General features: G+C 39.2%; 1 protein-coding gene across 3 annotated transcripts in view; it reads left to right on the top strand.

The window, feature by feature from the left end:
- PRKCB (protein kinase C beta) overlaps positions 1-15,753 on the top strand; it is a 619,385-nt gene that overhangs the window by 351,925 nt on the left and 251,707 nt on the right. For all 3 annotated transcript variants that reach the window (XM_072603854.1, XM_072603845.1, XM_072603861.1), the window contains exon 8: positions 10,098-10,194. In XM_072603854.1, the coding sequence (XP_072459955.1) occupies positions 10,098-10,194 (97 nt within the window). The remainder of the gene's footprint in view (positions 1-10,097; positions 10,195-15,753) is intronic.

Here is a 15,753-nt window from a genome sequence, read left to right as displayed (position 1 = left end):
TCATCTGAGCTGAAGGAGGGAAGGTATACGTGGATAAAGAAATACTGGAGGACAGAGAGAGCACAGTGTCCTGGAAAAAGCAAGAAATGTTTCACCCAGAAGGTAGCAGGATAGCTGAGTCCAAGAGGAAGTTAGGAATTCAAATCCAGCAGAGACAAGGAAGGAGCTCCTAGCAAAGTGGTACAAAGGTGCAGAGATGGAATTGACCTCAGTAATAGCTAGTACACCAGCTAGGCTGAGATAGATCCTAAATATAATAGAGAGCCTTGAAGATTTTTTTATAATTATTTTATTTGTTTTCAGTGTTCTACAATCACTTCCATATATCTTAGATTTTCTCCCCTCCCTCTCCCTCCTTCCCCACTCCCCGAGAAGAGCCTTGAAGATTTTTGAGCAAACGAATTTGGGGAACATTGACTTGGTAGCTGTGCAGCCAATAGATTTGGAGAAGAAAGAGAATTTGGGACAGGGAGACGGTCTAGGAGGTGATTGCAGTGCTCCCAGTGAAAGGTGATAAGTACCTGAACTGGGGTAACATGATTAGAAAGAGGGGAATAGATTTGAAAGATGGTGTGGAAGTAGAGTTGGCAAAATTTGGTGTCTGGAGAGATATGAATGGTGGGGCCAAAGAGGAAAACTGAGTTGACTTCACAGTTGAGAACCTATATGACTGCCCTCAACAAAACAGAGAAATTTGGAGGAAGAATGGGTTTGGGGGAAATTATGATGAATTTCCCTTAGCTGTGTGATCCCTCACTTAACGCAGTGTCTGGAACATAGCAGACATTTAATAAATGTTTATTGAATGAAGGAGCTATAGTAGAAGAGAGTGAACACAATTTAAGGAAATGGGACTGAAGTATAGCCAATGCAATATTCATAGCACCAACGGCGACTGTGACTATGCCAGCATAGTTCTGAATATTGCCTTGGCAATACAAAGACCTGAGTTCAAGTCCTGCTCTTAGCTATGTGACGGTAGGCAGGTCATTTTTACCTCTTAACTTCTGTCTTTTCATCTGTAAAATGGAGACAACAATCCTTGTACTGAAGCCTTCCAGAATTGTTGGGATGACTAAATGAGATAATAGATATAAAACATTTTGTAAAGTGCTATTCGAACTTGCATTACTATTGTTAGATACATAGTGTAATGAAAAGGACAATGGCCTAGGATGTTTCAGGCTTTGTCTCTGTCACTTACTGAGCTGATAGGTTCTAGCAAGCAAGTCATTAGACCTCCCTGTGCCTCAGTTCCTTCATCTGTGAAATGGGTACACTAGGGTTTGTAATAGCCTTCAGGTTTGTGACCTAGCATTATTTTTAGAAGTGGTCAAACTGTAGATCATTCTTCCCCAGGATGCCGTAAAGAGGACAATTGATCCAGCCCAAAAGGACTTAATAGGTGATATGTTTGTCATCTTCTTTGTGCTAGAGTGCGCATCCAGAATTCCTCACCCTCCTGCTAATTACACAGTAGGAGCCCATTGGTAGCTGTGTAAGAGGTAGCTAAGGAGGAGAGTGAGTATGAATAATTCAGTTTGACACTGGCTTCTGGAGCCAGGACCTCAAAGAAACCTTGATTATGGGTTGCTTTCAGTCCCCTATGAGACTCTGTCCAAAGCCTGCAATTACTGTCACTTGTTGCCATCCAGAAGATGAGCACAGTAGGTCTAAGAAGCCTCTGCTCAATAGGTCTATTCATTTTCCTGACTGCTTTCACAGCAGGATGTATGCCATTTTAATTTCTATCTCTGATGCTGAGGTCCCCCAGAGCCACGGTCTCTTATTAAGGACCATAAAATGAGGTTCACCTCCACTGAAGATGGCACAGACCCCAGTGTATCCCCACATGCTCAATCCTGCCACCTGAGTCCCTCTGATTATCTGAGAGCATGAGGAATTGTTTGCAGAATGCTCTGAAGGAAAGCTTGAATGATATCTGTCTCCTCACTCTTCCCCAACCTGAACAACAGTGCAACCTGCTCTCTGAATGAGGTACTTGGGATTTGGCAACAGAGCAAGGAGGGGGAATAGCATGGCAATCCAAAGTCAGCAGATCGAGGGTCAAATCCCTCTTCTGCCATTATGAGCTGTGTGACCTTAGACAAATCACTTTGCTTCTCTGAGACCAAGTTTCCTCTTCTGTAAAACAAGGGTTGGACTAGACATTCTCTGAGGTTCCTTCCAATCCTTGCTTTAAGATCCATGATAATTCAGCCACTCCTGGCCAGGTTAGCCATTTGAAGGCTGCCAGGAAAGAGACCAAACAGAGCACTTCTCTTTTGTTAACTTCTAGCCTCATTGATGAGAATTGGAGGCCAGAGTATATGCCAAAATACTTGATGAATCATTTTCAGACCTTTTGGGCATGCCTGCTGGCTCCGAAATTTTGATTCTGGGAGCTTATGATATAGGATTTAAACAAGAAAAATGGGTTTTGTTGCCCCCAATGAGTTCAGCAGGCAAATAAATTAACTATTAAATCTAGAAAGGACTCTCAAACAGTGTTAGAACTAGAAGGAACCTTGGAACATAGGATGTTCCAGTGGAAGGCACCATAGAACATAGGATGTTAGTGCAAACAAGAATCTTTTCAATAATCTGCTCTATCTCCCTAAATTTTTAAGGGTGCATGGCAACTGTGATTTCACTGAATTGGGGAATTCCCATGGAGAAAACTCTGTTTCCCAGTGCAAATCAACCACTGCTCTGAAAATTGCAATCTGGAGAGTTACCTGGGGCAAGAAGGTTAACTGATTTGACTAGGGTCCCACAGCCAGTAGGTATCAGAGCTTGGACTTAAATCTAGATCTTCCTGACTCTCCAGCTCTTTATTCACCATTCCTTGTCATTGTCCTCATTTCGGACACAGGACAAATGACTAATTTGCCCAAGGTTGCCAGCAAGTTAGTGGCAAATTAGGACAGGAGCCCAGTTTTCGTAGTCCTGTGGTCCTGCTATTTTCCCTATTCCTTGTAAATATCCTTTCTAATTACCTTGCTATGGGACCCAGGTCAAATCACCACCTCTGTGGGATTCTGATCCCTGTTCTGTAGAACAAGGGGTTTAGCCTAAATGATTTTCAGGGTCCCTTCTGACAGTATGAGTCTATTAATCTGTAGTGCTAGAGAGGGGCATGAATTCCTGCTAAATTTTCAATATGAACATTTATACCTTGGCAAATGCTACAAATCAAAGCTTGATTTATTGTTTTTGTTGACTGTCTAGACTTCAGTGATGGAGAAAATGTTCATGCAGATTAAACTGAAAACTGTCCAGTATACTTTTTTTTAACCTTTTGGAGAGCTGGTTGTTAACCATTTAGTGTCTCATCCCTGACTGTGGGCATTCTTCACTGTCTCAAAGGAACTGGGATTTTGTCAGTTTGGACATTCTTTTCCCCCATGAGAGAACAACAAACTCCCATACCTTAGCAGATGGTCTTCATGAGTGATTGTGGTTAGAAATCACTTTCTGATGAGCCCTGCTGAAGGTTGCTCCTTGGTTTTCACGTGATGACCTTGTACGATTCACTGGGAGACTCCCATTCACAGTCCTTCCAGACCGGTAAGAAGGACCTATCAGTTTATTCTTGAAACATTTATGAATCTGGGGGTCACATCTATGCTACAATGAGGCATTGAAGGAGGGTGAATGAATGAAAAAAATTATTGAACACCTACTACATATAATACACTATGTTAGATGTTGAAGATACATATAAAAAAGTGAGATAGTTCCTGCCCTCAAGGAGTTTATGTTCTAACAGGAGGGGAGGAACCATAATGTTAGCCAAAGAAGAAAATATTTTTTGAGGAATCACAGAGATTGTGAGCAGAGCTATAGAGTAGTAGATTGTCATGCCCTTTTGAAGAGCAAAGATAATATTGGTTTAATTCCTTTCCCCTAGCCAGAGGTAGAAAGTAGGATATACTAGGGCTTATCATGTACTGGCAAGGTATATGGCAAGATGCCAAAGTAAGTCCTGGTTTCCTGGTAAGTGACCTGATAGAATATGAAACATAGACTGTGACTGACTATGGGTAGTAGGTTAGATGAGTTTGTAATCTCCCATCATTCAGGACTGACCAACCTGAGAGCAGAATTTCAAAGCAGAGTGAATTTTTTCCCCTGAAGGGTAAGGATTTGGGGAGCCTGTGGTGGGGAATGATCTCTAGTCATATCACTTTTGGAGGCAGGGTTGATCAGGACAAGGGCAAGGAGATTAGAAGGGGTAGTTTACAAGGGACAGAGAAAGTAGCCAGACCATAAGACAGGGCAGATGACAAAACACATGGATAGACCCTGCTTCCTGATTAGTCCTTGTATAGAATAATATAGGGAACTAGTAATATCCTTCGTAGTGAATAGTAATATATCCATAGCTTGTTATTAAATGAAAATTGACTCAGGGACACCTGGGTTAAGGTCTTGCCCCTGACAGATTCTGGCTGTTACCATAGGAAAATCACTAAACCTTTTAGTGTATCCCAAGCGGTCATTCCCTCCTCAGAGATGTCAAACACTCAGTACCAGTCCACAAGAAGCCTTCAGAATTTTCAAGTTTGGCCCAAATCAGGTTAAAATGTAATTGGGAAATGTTTGTTTTTTTTTTAAATATAATACAACATAGATAATGTCAATTTGTAGTTTTCTAAGGTTTTCTAAGTCCACCTCTGTCTCACAGGGATCTGCTTCTGTTTGAATGTGAGATCATTGCCTTACAGCAATGGAATCATAGACCCAGCAGAAACAACAAAACAATGTGGTAAATTGGGAATCAAAATACTTGAGTTTTAGGCCCAAGTGTGCTCTTGAACAAGTCTCTTTGTCTCTCTCTGGTCTCAGATTCCTTATTTATAAAATGAATGGAATGAACAAAACAGTCTTATTCCCCTTTCCAGCTCTGATGTTCTATTTTTTAAGACCCTTTGAGGTCTACCATTTTGGCATTCTATGATCTACTGACTCAAGTAATTGTGGTCAGTTACATAATGGCCACACTTTCATTTGGGGCTGAATAGAATAGATAAATATTTGCAAATATTTCCTGAGCAGAACTTGTGTTTCTCTTTCACCCCCATCTCCTCCCTGCCCCCTATCTCTCCTCAGTGCCCTTGCATTTCTTTGCTTTTTTTTTTTTATCTGCCTCCCACTGCTGGCTCTGACTACTTTCTTTCATATGAAAAAATGGTGAAACTCTTATTTAAGTGATGAAAAACTGGGATAAAAGGTATGACCACTTTGCAAGGAAATCTGGTCATTTTTTAATGTTATTTTTTAAGCCATTGCAAGGGAAAACCCAAATTATTTTCCTTGTTGCAGGATTTTCCTGGAATAAAGCAAAGGGAAATAGCCTGAAGGTTTTTGTATCTAAACATCTGCAGCAAATGAGGGAAAGTGACTCAGAGGAAGAGTGTATCCAGTACTAGGCACAGTGGAATAACATTTGGTTGCTTCAGTGTAGATATCTGTTCTGTAGATAAAGCCCAACTGAAAAAATGTTCTCTCCTTATCTCTGCTCAAAAGAAGGTCATAGATTGAACTGGAGCTCAGCCTGAAGTCGGATGAAACGCTTTGGCTCTGAATATTTGTTTGATTTAAGTCAATTGGTGATTTAAGCATTTTTCTCCTACATCTATGCAACCTATTACAGGACTTCCGATCTCCTGCTACAAAAGAATAGACCAATGGATCTTTAAAATTTTGTTTGCTGTGAAGAAACAGGATGCTGTTGGGGATAGAGATGAATTAGTTTCCATCCCATCTGGGGTGGGGGTAGGGAAGTATCTTCTCTCTCTTTTGCCCCATATCTTAGATCACCTCCTAAGATCTTGGAGGGGGAAAGGGGACACTTCTTGTGTATTTCTCTATGGCAAGCCACCACTCACTGTCTAGCCTTTTTCAACTCCCCACCTTTACACTTGTTCTCCCTATTAGCTCATCTGGATACAGAAATTGTGTTTCTCAAATGGCCTCCCCTTTTTTAAGCACTAAACAGAATCGTAGAGTAGATAATTGCTAAATTATAAAACAAAGGATTGTTATAAAATAATTCTTTCCTATCCATGGAGCCATTGTGCATTTTTGAACTAACTTTGCCTGGCCACATAGCCAGCCCCTGTCATAACAAGGGGAAAAAGAACCCATTAAGATGCTTCTCATCCTACTCTAGACTCCATTTGCAGTTTCCCCTTTTCACTCAAAGGTGATGCCCTGACATTGTTCCTCCAAGTCATCATCAATCTAAATCACATTTCTAAGGATCCATTAACTTGGCTTCTCACAAATTAAAAAATTCCTCAAATACCATCATAGCGTACCCATGCCTATGTACCATTTCCCATGATCTGCAATATTGAGAATGAAAGCTACAGAAGGAAATTTAAGCAAATCTATCATATAAATATCTGAATTTAATAAAGAGGATCAATTTGTTGTTGTTTCAGTCATTCTTATCAGTTGTAGTTGACTCTTTATGACCCAATTTAGGGTTTTCTACACAAAGATACTGGAGTAGCTTGCCATTTCCTTCTCCAGCTCATTTTTAAAAATGAGGAAACTGAGGCAAACTATGTTAAGTGACTTGCTAGTAAACATCACACAACTAATAAGTGTCTGGGACCAGATTTGAACTCAGGAAGATGAGTCTTCTGACTCCAAACCCAGAACTCTATCCACTGTATCATCTACTTGCTCTACAGGATAAATTAGGAAGTGATTTCTGTTTATGGAAGAATTCACTTCACAAATAAATTCTTTTTAATAGCCAGCTCTTCTAGTTTGAGAGAGAAGTTAATTGTTTAAAAATGATTTCTCTTCAACTTTTCACAAACACATCTGTTGTATAAAGTGAGTAGCAATGTTCTGCAAGTAAATGTGTTTGCTCGTATCTGGGCTGGTAGATAGAGCCAATCAATATATTGGACATGATAAAATAAAAATAGCGGCACATTCCTTGTCTCTCAAGTGAAACACCTTGACAGTGGGCCTGTTGCCCAAGTTGATCAAGAGCAGAATATGGCCTTGGACAAAACTTGTTAACTTCTTTCTCTCACGAAGCATCAGTTCCTGCAACCATAAAAGAGAGACAATAATAACTGTTCTACCTACTTCACAGGGTTGTTTTTAGGAAAATGCTTTGTAAAATGTCACAGAATTGTGGAATGATGATGGGTCATAGTGATGATGGTAAGTCCTATTGTCGATGAGTTCTGTTGAGATGCTCTGAACTCTTCCCTGCTTTGGCTGCTTGTCCTACTGCTATTAACCCATAATATAGTTTCCAGTTGATGTGATTTTTAGATCTTCTTTTATCAGGTTTGGTCAACCTTGCTCAGGTATTATTCCTATGGTATCAAGCCAATGTACTGGTCCATCCATCCCCTGAATGGCCATGTCCTGGGAGTGTTCTGTTCAGAGTCATATAACATAGACAGAGGTAGGCAGGAGGAGATGAGAAAAAGTAAAAGAGAAAAAGAGAGTTGGTCTCAATGCTGATATTGGATTGGGGGAGAGGGAGGGAAAAAGACAGGGAAACAGGGAGGGAGATAAAGAGTTGATTCTAAGTTGAATATTATATATAAGCAAGAGGGCAGAGAGGAGAAGAGGGCAGAGGAAGAAGGAGAAAGGAAAATACAGAGAGAGGGGAAATAGGGGGCAAGGAAGAGAGAGAGAACATTTATTTCAACTAAAATTCTGTGAGTGGGAAAGGAAGCATTAGAAGGAAAGAGGTGAAAATATGCATATTAAAGAGGGTGGAGAGCATCTTCTTATATGATCCATGCTGAAAACCTGGGATTTTAGCCAGATTTCTTATGGTCAATGTTATATTAACTTCAGAAAGTTTTTAAGAGGGCTTAGTCATTTGTTGTTCAATAGTCTTTCATGTCTGACTCTTTGTGACCCAATTTGGAGTTTTCTTAGCGAAGATACTGGAATGGTTTGCCATTTCCTTCTCCTGTTTATTTTTCAGATGAGGAAACTGAGGCAAATAGGGTTAAATGACTTACCCAGGGTCACACAGATTGGATTTGAACTTCGGTCTTCCTGACTCCTAGCCCTGTGCTCTAGCTACTATCCCACTCAGCTGCCCTGTTAGTTATTTAATATTCCTGAAAAGTCACTCTCTCTTTTAATTGATTTCCCCCATCTTCCTTGAGCCTTTCCTGGATCTAGGAATAAATGAGATGTTTATTTTTTTTCCTTCCTAAGCCCAGCTTGTCTACCAAGTAAATTCATATGACTCAATCATTTTCTCTCTTCGTTATATGTCAACAAAACATTTGGATAAAAAGTACAAAACTGAATGAGCCATAAGGATATTTGAGCCACCCAGGGCTATACATCTGGATGTTTTACCCTCCAGGAGGTTCCGTTTCATGACAGGATTAACTGGAGCTGTCAGTTATCCAGATTGTGACCTTCATGATGCCAAACTTCCAGATGTTTTCACATTGATGGTGATTTAGAATAGTATAGAAAAAGGAAAGAAAAAATTCACTTGAAAGATTGACTGGATTTTCCATAAAAAGAAGTCTTCTCTAGATATATTCTAAAAATGCTGTCTGACAAATGTATATTGAAATGACTTGAAATACTATCCTACCTATCCTATCCTATGCTATCCTATCCTATCCTTTTCTATGTTATCTTATGCTACGCTATGCTATGCTATCCTATCCTATCCAATCCTATCCCATTTTACCTTATGCTATCCTATCCTATTCTGTGCTAATCTATGCTATGCTATCCAATCCTATTTTATCCTATCCTATCCTAATCATAGGTACTTTTCCCTAATTTTCCTTCTCAGGAAGATCACCCATGTTTGATCTGTTACAAAGTGGCAAAGGCATGTCTTGAATGCCAATTCGTATGGACCAAAAATATTCATGATCACATGGCAGCATGTTCTGGGTGGGGTGGGACTGATGGGATATGATTGCAGCAACTTACTGGCCTAGGGATGCAGTTATATGATATAAATGCACCAATCTTGTAATACCCCCTTGGTAATCACTCTTTGCTATTCATGAAGCTGTTCCTTTAACTTGTGAACAATCAGTAAGATAGGAGAAAGAGGAAAAGAAGTCAGATCCATGGTGCCTGTTGTGTCATCCTTGAGATTGATGGGACGGGTGCTGTAACTGAGATGCAATCAATCTGACTAAAGAAGGACTTATTACAAGTTTAGCTTGCAGAAGGCTGACCCTTGGCCATTGAGGAAGTATTAGACATAGCCACAATGTCTAAGATTTCTTAGAAGCAAAGGGAAAATATAATCACATACATCATTCCCTACACACAGTTCCCTAGGGGTTGGTATCATAGCGCAGACACCCAGAGATACATCTTCATCAAAGTCTTTCAGGAATTCTGACAACGCCCCCATGACCTTCCCGTGCCTCAGAGGCTTGCTTGAGTCAGTCATTCTCTGATAGCAATGGAAATGGCTATGTGGCTTCACAGAAATGTGTATTTTGTCATTCTTCTCTAATTCCTTTCTTCCTGCTATTCCAAATGTCTTTAATGGTGGCCCACTACAGTTCTGATGGGAGCATCTGGCTTCTACTCTTTGCTAGAATGCTGACAACTGATCATTCTTAAATTCTCTCTCTCTATCCAAGGTACTGACGTGACTAGTTGTTAGATGACCCTGGGCAAGCCAGTTCACCAGGTTTCTCAGTAGCACTGTAACACATAACTCCCAGGGTTCTGAGGAAAGCTCTTTGTGAACTGTCAAGTCTCATGTCACTGTGAATTATTATGACTAGCTACATGCCTTTAGATCATTCAATTCACTTTAATGAACCTTATGTTTCTCATTTGTAAAATGGGAATACAGCTTACTGACAGTATTGTTTGGAGGAAAGAATTTTATAAACATTAAAGAGCTTTATAAACGTGAGCTAAGCTTTTCTGTGAGTTAAGAGCTATTTTTTCTTAAAGTTTGGTAGGAAGTCCCCAAGAAAAGGTCACAGAAATAATATTAAACACATGTTGATTTCAGGAGAAAAATATAAATGTTGTTGAAAGCACCTGATAAAGGAGAGGCATTTTACTAATTCTGATTCTGTCTTGTCTCTCTCTAGGTTTAAATTACTAAGTCAAGAGGAAGGGGAGTATTTTAATGTTCCTGTTCCTCCTGAAGGAGAAGAAGGCAATGAAGAGCTCCGGCAGAAATTTGAGGTGAGTGTTTTTGGTTTGGGGTTTTTTTCTGGTCATTTGGAGAGTTACATCTACATAATATGTGATGGTTTTCATGTTTATAGCCTAGTTTTATGGGTATTTCTCTAGAATATAGCCTAATTATGTTGTTATTGATATATTAATATTTTCTTCAGTGACAGAATCAGTATCTAGGTGTCACAGAGGACAGTATGTTGGACTCAGAGTCAGGAAGACCTGAGTTCAATTTGACCTTAGCAACTAGCTAGCTGTGTGACCCTGGGCAAGTCATTTAACCTCTGTCCACCTTAGTTTCTTCATCTATAAGATTTGGATAATGAAAGCTCCTAAATCCTACGGTTATTGTGATGATAAGCTGGGATAACATGCAATTAAAGCACTAACATTGCTAGCTATTTAGCATTACATGAGATTCGGAACCACTGATGACTACCTCTCCTTCGATGGTCTTTGTAAGATCACAGATATAGCATTGCAAGGGACCTTAAAGGTCATAGGAACATAAATGTGAAGCCAAAAGAGACCCCAAAGACCACTTAATCCAACACAAGAAAACTGTCTTAATTGAGAGGTTAAATGATATGCCCAAGGTTACACAAGTAATAAGTGGCAGAACTGAGGGGGAAAAAACTCCCAAGTCATCTGCCTCCAAAGTCAACATTCTTTCCATCATACTGCACTGCTACCATTGTGTTAAGGAGAAGTCTGAATGGGTAGAGTTTGAAAGAGAAAAGAAAGGAATGATTTCCTGGGAGACTAGGAAATCCATACTTTTATAGTAAAAAAAAAAAGTACAGACACTATCAAATAGCATCTGTTGGTTGATACTGACAACCAACAAAAGCCTTACTTACCCCACTATCATGCAAGTGCAATGAGTGACGGCAGTTGTCAAATATTTCCAAAAGAGAAATCATGAAAGCATAATCGTATAAGAAGCAAGTTTAGCCACATGGCTGGTATAGACACTCATCAATTGACACTCATAAACGCAACAGATCTATAAAAACCAGCATTAGCCACAACCTGATGGTGATTTCATTTTGGCCACTTGTCTCTACTAATAAATGGCAAATCTGAAAATAAAAATTGTAAGCTTAACAAATATCAAACAAAATTAACATTTCATTGTACAAAGAACATAAATTTATATAAAATTTTGAGCTATTATGTTTTAGAGTATATTATGCTTAACAAAATGGTAACAATTACCCTGCTTCTCTCAGTCTCCTTTGGAACTTCCTTCTGTGTAGGTTGTTAAATGTTTCCCTAATCCTCTTTTGCAAGGGACAGTTTTATTTTGTTTGTTTTTGCATGAATCTCTAGGGCATTTCATAGTTAGGCAACTGAAGAGACCATTTGACCCAATGAAGCCTTTGCCAACAGTGTTGGAAATCTGACCCTGGTTGTCCATTTGTAAGATTGTTCATCTCCATCTGAACCTGATCATTCAGAAGAGTTCCAGGGAATGATTTCTCATTTGTGTGTTCCAAAGGGAGAAAGCTTCCTTTGGTAGTCAGGCCATGTTTCTCCACAGGTAACAGAAAGTTGTTGGGGAACTAACCTTTGGCTATTAATGAATACTAACTCTAGATTAGGCTACATGAAATATCACAGGGCCCATAGCACTAAGGGAAGCTGTATCCTCATGTCACGCAATAGCATAGCTGGAAGTAATTCTGGAAGCAAAAAGAGTAATTGACAAGGTGAATCAATTTAAAAGTGTGATGCAACAGGTATATATGAATATATATCAACAACATGTTTTACAATGATGGTTGCTTCTGATCATACTAATGCAATGATGGGTGTGATATACAGGTGAACAAGTTAGCTTCATTCTGATCCATGACCTTAGGCACCCCAACCTAAGTCAAGTCACCACCTTGAAAATGTGGGTCCTTTTTCATAGAGAGCAAAAGTGAATGGCTCTGTGTTACTTATGTCTTTTATCAAAGAAATAACTCAAAGTACAATCTCTCTTGTTGGTAATGAAGGAATGTCATCTTTGTTCAGAAAAAGGATGAACTATTATTTTCCTTTGGGTGTCTTATTGAAATGTTAGAAATTTTAAGTTTCAGAAGTGAATAATTCAGTTATCTGTTTAGAACTGTAAAAGAACTGAGATATATATGGAATATTCACTCACGGCCATGTCATGTGATCAAGAAGCTAGAAAGCTATTTTTCCAGTCCTGGCTAACTTAAAAAGGAAAACAAATGAGGAATTATATGCCAGAGGTAGAGCAATTATAAAACATTACAGAAAAAGAAGACAAGAAGGCCAGCAAAGAAATAGCCCTATGAATTAGCAATGAAGAATGCTAATCCATAACTCTTCAGCTTAGCACCCCTTCCCTACTTAAATCCAAGCCAAAGCAGAGTTTATGAAATAACCCATGGGTTTATGTTTTGGGACCTTCCCAGAGATTTCTTTTTGTGCTGCAGACTTTGCTGCCACATGCTGCCACTGCCTTTCCCTCAGCATCCTGTTGCAACAAGCAGTGCACCTCAGTTTTACTCAATAACAAAGGAGGGGAATGAATGTGGGTGAGTGGTAGCACTTCATATTTCCCTTCTACCTACAGTACCCTTTTTGATTATAGAACTCCAAGGTGGCAGAAATCCTTCCTGAAATATCCATCCTATAATCTTCCAACTAGTGGTAGACACCTACTCAGGCTAGTGAAAGAATCAAAGAATGGAGGAAACTGAAATAGGAGTCTAACGTGTGAGACCTGAGGGGAAAGAGCCTGGAATCTCTCTGGGGCCAGTGGTGTACCACCAAAAGGTTAAGGACCCATGACAGGGAAAAGTGAGTTAACCAACTTGGAAGACGTTTGAGACAAACTTGAAGCCAAGCTACAGGGGCAAACCATCTATCACAGGCAGAGGTATCAGAACCAGAAAGAGAATAATTGGGGGGTGGGGTGGAGAAGGGCTAAAAGCAACAGAGATTTTAAGAGGAAGAAAATTTAGTTAAAAACCCTAGAACAGAAACAGATAAATCAGTGGAGAAGATAATGAAATTAGAAATGATTGCCAAAGAATCCCAAAGATTACAAACCTCTAAATAAATATTTCAAGACAAAGGAAATTGAACCAGTGTCTGATGAAGCACGCAGCCCTGTAGATTCCAAGATACCATGAAACCGCAAAAGAATGTTCCAGAATGGTTCAAGGGACAAATCAGAATCTTGAGAGAAATCAGAAGGAATAGATGTCAGAATTTATGACCTGAACAGCAGAAAAAAATAACAAAATAGTAAACTTGACCGCGTGGTGATCAGTCCAAAATGTCTAAATAAATGAAAGATTGACAAATACATTGGGAATATAAATACACTAAAAGTAAAGCATAATCTGGAAGAAGACAAAAAGCAGCAGTGCGGAAGGACCACCTGATCACTATAGGTGCCAAATGAACTGATCTCAAGTCTGTATTTAATGCATAGAGACTACTTAAATATCAGAGGTCTCCTAGAAGAACATGACAAATCAAAAAACTAGACATTATAACTTAAGAAATAATCCAGGAAAACTGCCCAGACCTTCATCATATAGCCAAGTATCACTCAAAAAAACCCACTGATTGCCAGCAGAAAGAAACAGATCTTATGCTTCACACTCCAAAACACATACTAAGTAAATTTTACAATTCCAGTGATGAATGACAAGTTCGGCATGGGACCAGGAAAAAAGCCTTAAATATAAAAGAAAGAAAATTTGAAAGACCTAAGATTATGGTACATTCCCCCCAAAACTCAGAAGGGACAGGGATAATATATTCAGAAAAAACAAAGAAGCTTAAGGTACAACTCATTATGATATATCCTGAAGAAGCGATCCTATTAATTAAAAAAGGTGAATGCTCCATAAATGAAAAGGATTTGAAGCCTTGCTGCAAAATAAAAAAAGGCAAACAGATTATTTGACTTGCAAAAATTTTAAACAACAGAAACATAAGGAAGGCAAATAAATACCACTACCAAGGAAAGCAAAAAAGCAATACAATGTTACTCCGTTTTTATAGACTAATAAAAGAAAAATCTAAAATGAATGACATTTCATTGTGTTACAAAAGTAGGGGGAGGAGATACCATTAAAACATTTCTTTCTTAAAGTACACCAACAGATAATGATGGAAGTAGAATTTTAAGAAATAGAAGCGAACATAGAGGAGCAGACCTGCAGGGATTTGGTGTGTGGGGTGTCCATTTCCTTTAAGAGAACATTGTACTTTCATGGATAGCATCCTAGCTCTGGACAAAGGAAATCAGAAGTCTTCGGGGCATTCATTATATAGAAGGGTGTATGAGCATGGCCCTAGGAAAAAGACTGCATGGAAAACTGGAAAGAAAAGATCAAGGAAAAGTCAGAGGATCGAATTGGAGTGAATGAATTGTGACGTTGAAAAATGGTAGCAAGTATTGTTGGTGGTGTGTGTATGTGTGTTCATCCTTCGTGTGAAGAAGACCATGCCATCAGAGAAATGATGACATGACTTGCACTTGACTTTGTTTTGAGTGAGGGAGGGCTGTGCAGGTCACCAGCCTCACCTCTCCTCCAGAGACATCTGAATCTAGTGACCAGATATTCATCAGGATGACTGGAGATGACCCAGGATGAGGCAATTGAGGTTAAGTGACTTGCCCAAGGTCACACAGCTAGTGAGTGTCAAGTGTCTGAGGTGAGGTTTGAACTCAGGTCCTCCTGACTCCTGCACTAGTGCTGTATCCACTATACCAGCTAGCTGCCCAGTGGTATAGTGGAGAGAGTTAAACCTGGAAGATCTGAGTTCAAATCTAGCCTGAGGTGATTATTAGCTTTTTGACCCTAGGCAAGTTACTTAACCCCCATTTACCTGAGTTTTTTTCAACAGCAAAATATGGATAATAGTAGTACCCACTTCACAGGTTTGTTGTGAAGATCAAATGAGATTATATTTATGAAAGGGCTTGGCATATAGCATATATATTAGCACCTTAGCATACATAGCCTAGCATATAGATGGCACCATGTGAATGTTTATTGCCTTCCTTCCTCTCACCACCACAAAGAGACAATACATCTATGCTCAATACTTTCCCCAGAAATTGGTACTTCTAAGAGTGAAGCACAACAGAAAAAAAGGGGTGATGGGGGAAAAAAACTATAAGGCGATAACAGTTATTGGTTGGAAGAAGGAACTTAAACTTCATACTTTAGTAACTATAATTCCATGAAGAACATAAGGAGACTAAAGATGAAATAAATACATAAAAAGGCCATGAAGAATAAAAGCCTTAGATTAGACAGAAAAGGGAAAAAATAAATGAAGAGATCAAGGTACAGGAATTCTTTTTTGAAAAAGAAGAAAACCAAGCAACAAAAGAAGTGGGAAGGGAAGGGAGGAACAAGGATTTTGAATTAACTACTTACCTGAGAGAAAGAAAGGTGAAAAAGAAGGTTGACAAATAAAAGGAATTTTTTTAAAAAAGGAGTCAATGACTTAAGAAAAGCTCCCAAACTAGAGAAAAGGTTGATCAACAGTAATAGGGAGGTTTGAGGGTGAGGGGAA

The sequence above is a fragment of the Notamacropus eugenii genome, chromosome 1, assembly GCF_028372415.1.
Source record: "Notamacropus eugenii isolate mMacEug1 chromosome 1, mMacEug1.pri_v2, whole genome shotgun sequence".
In the NCBI taxonomy this organism is placed as follows: Eukaryota; Metazoa; Chordata; class Mammalia; order Diprotodontia; family Macropodidae; genus Notamacropus; species Notamacropus eugenii.
The sequence above is the reverse complement of the archived record's forward strand: the minus strand, read 5'-3'. Positions and strand labels throughout refer to the sequence as shown.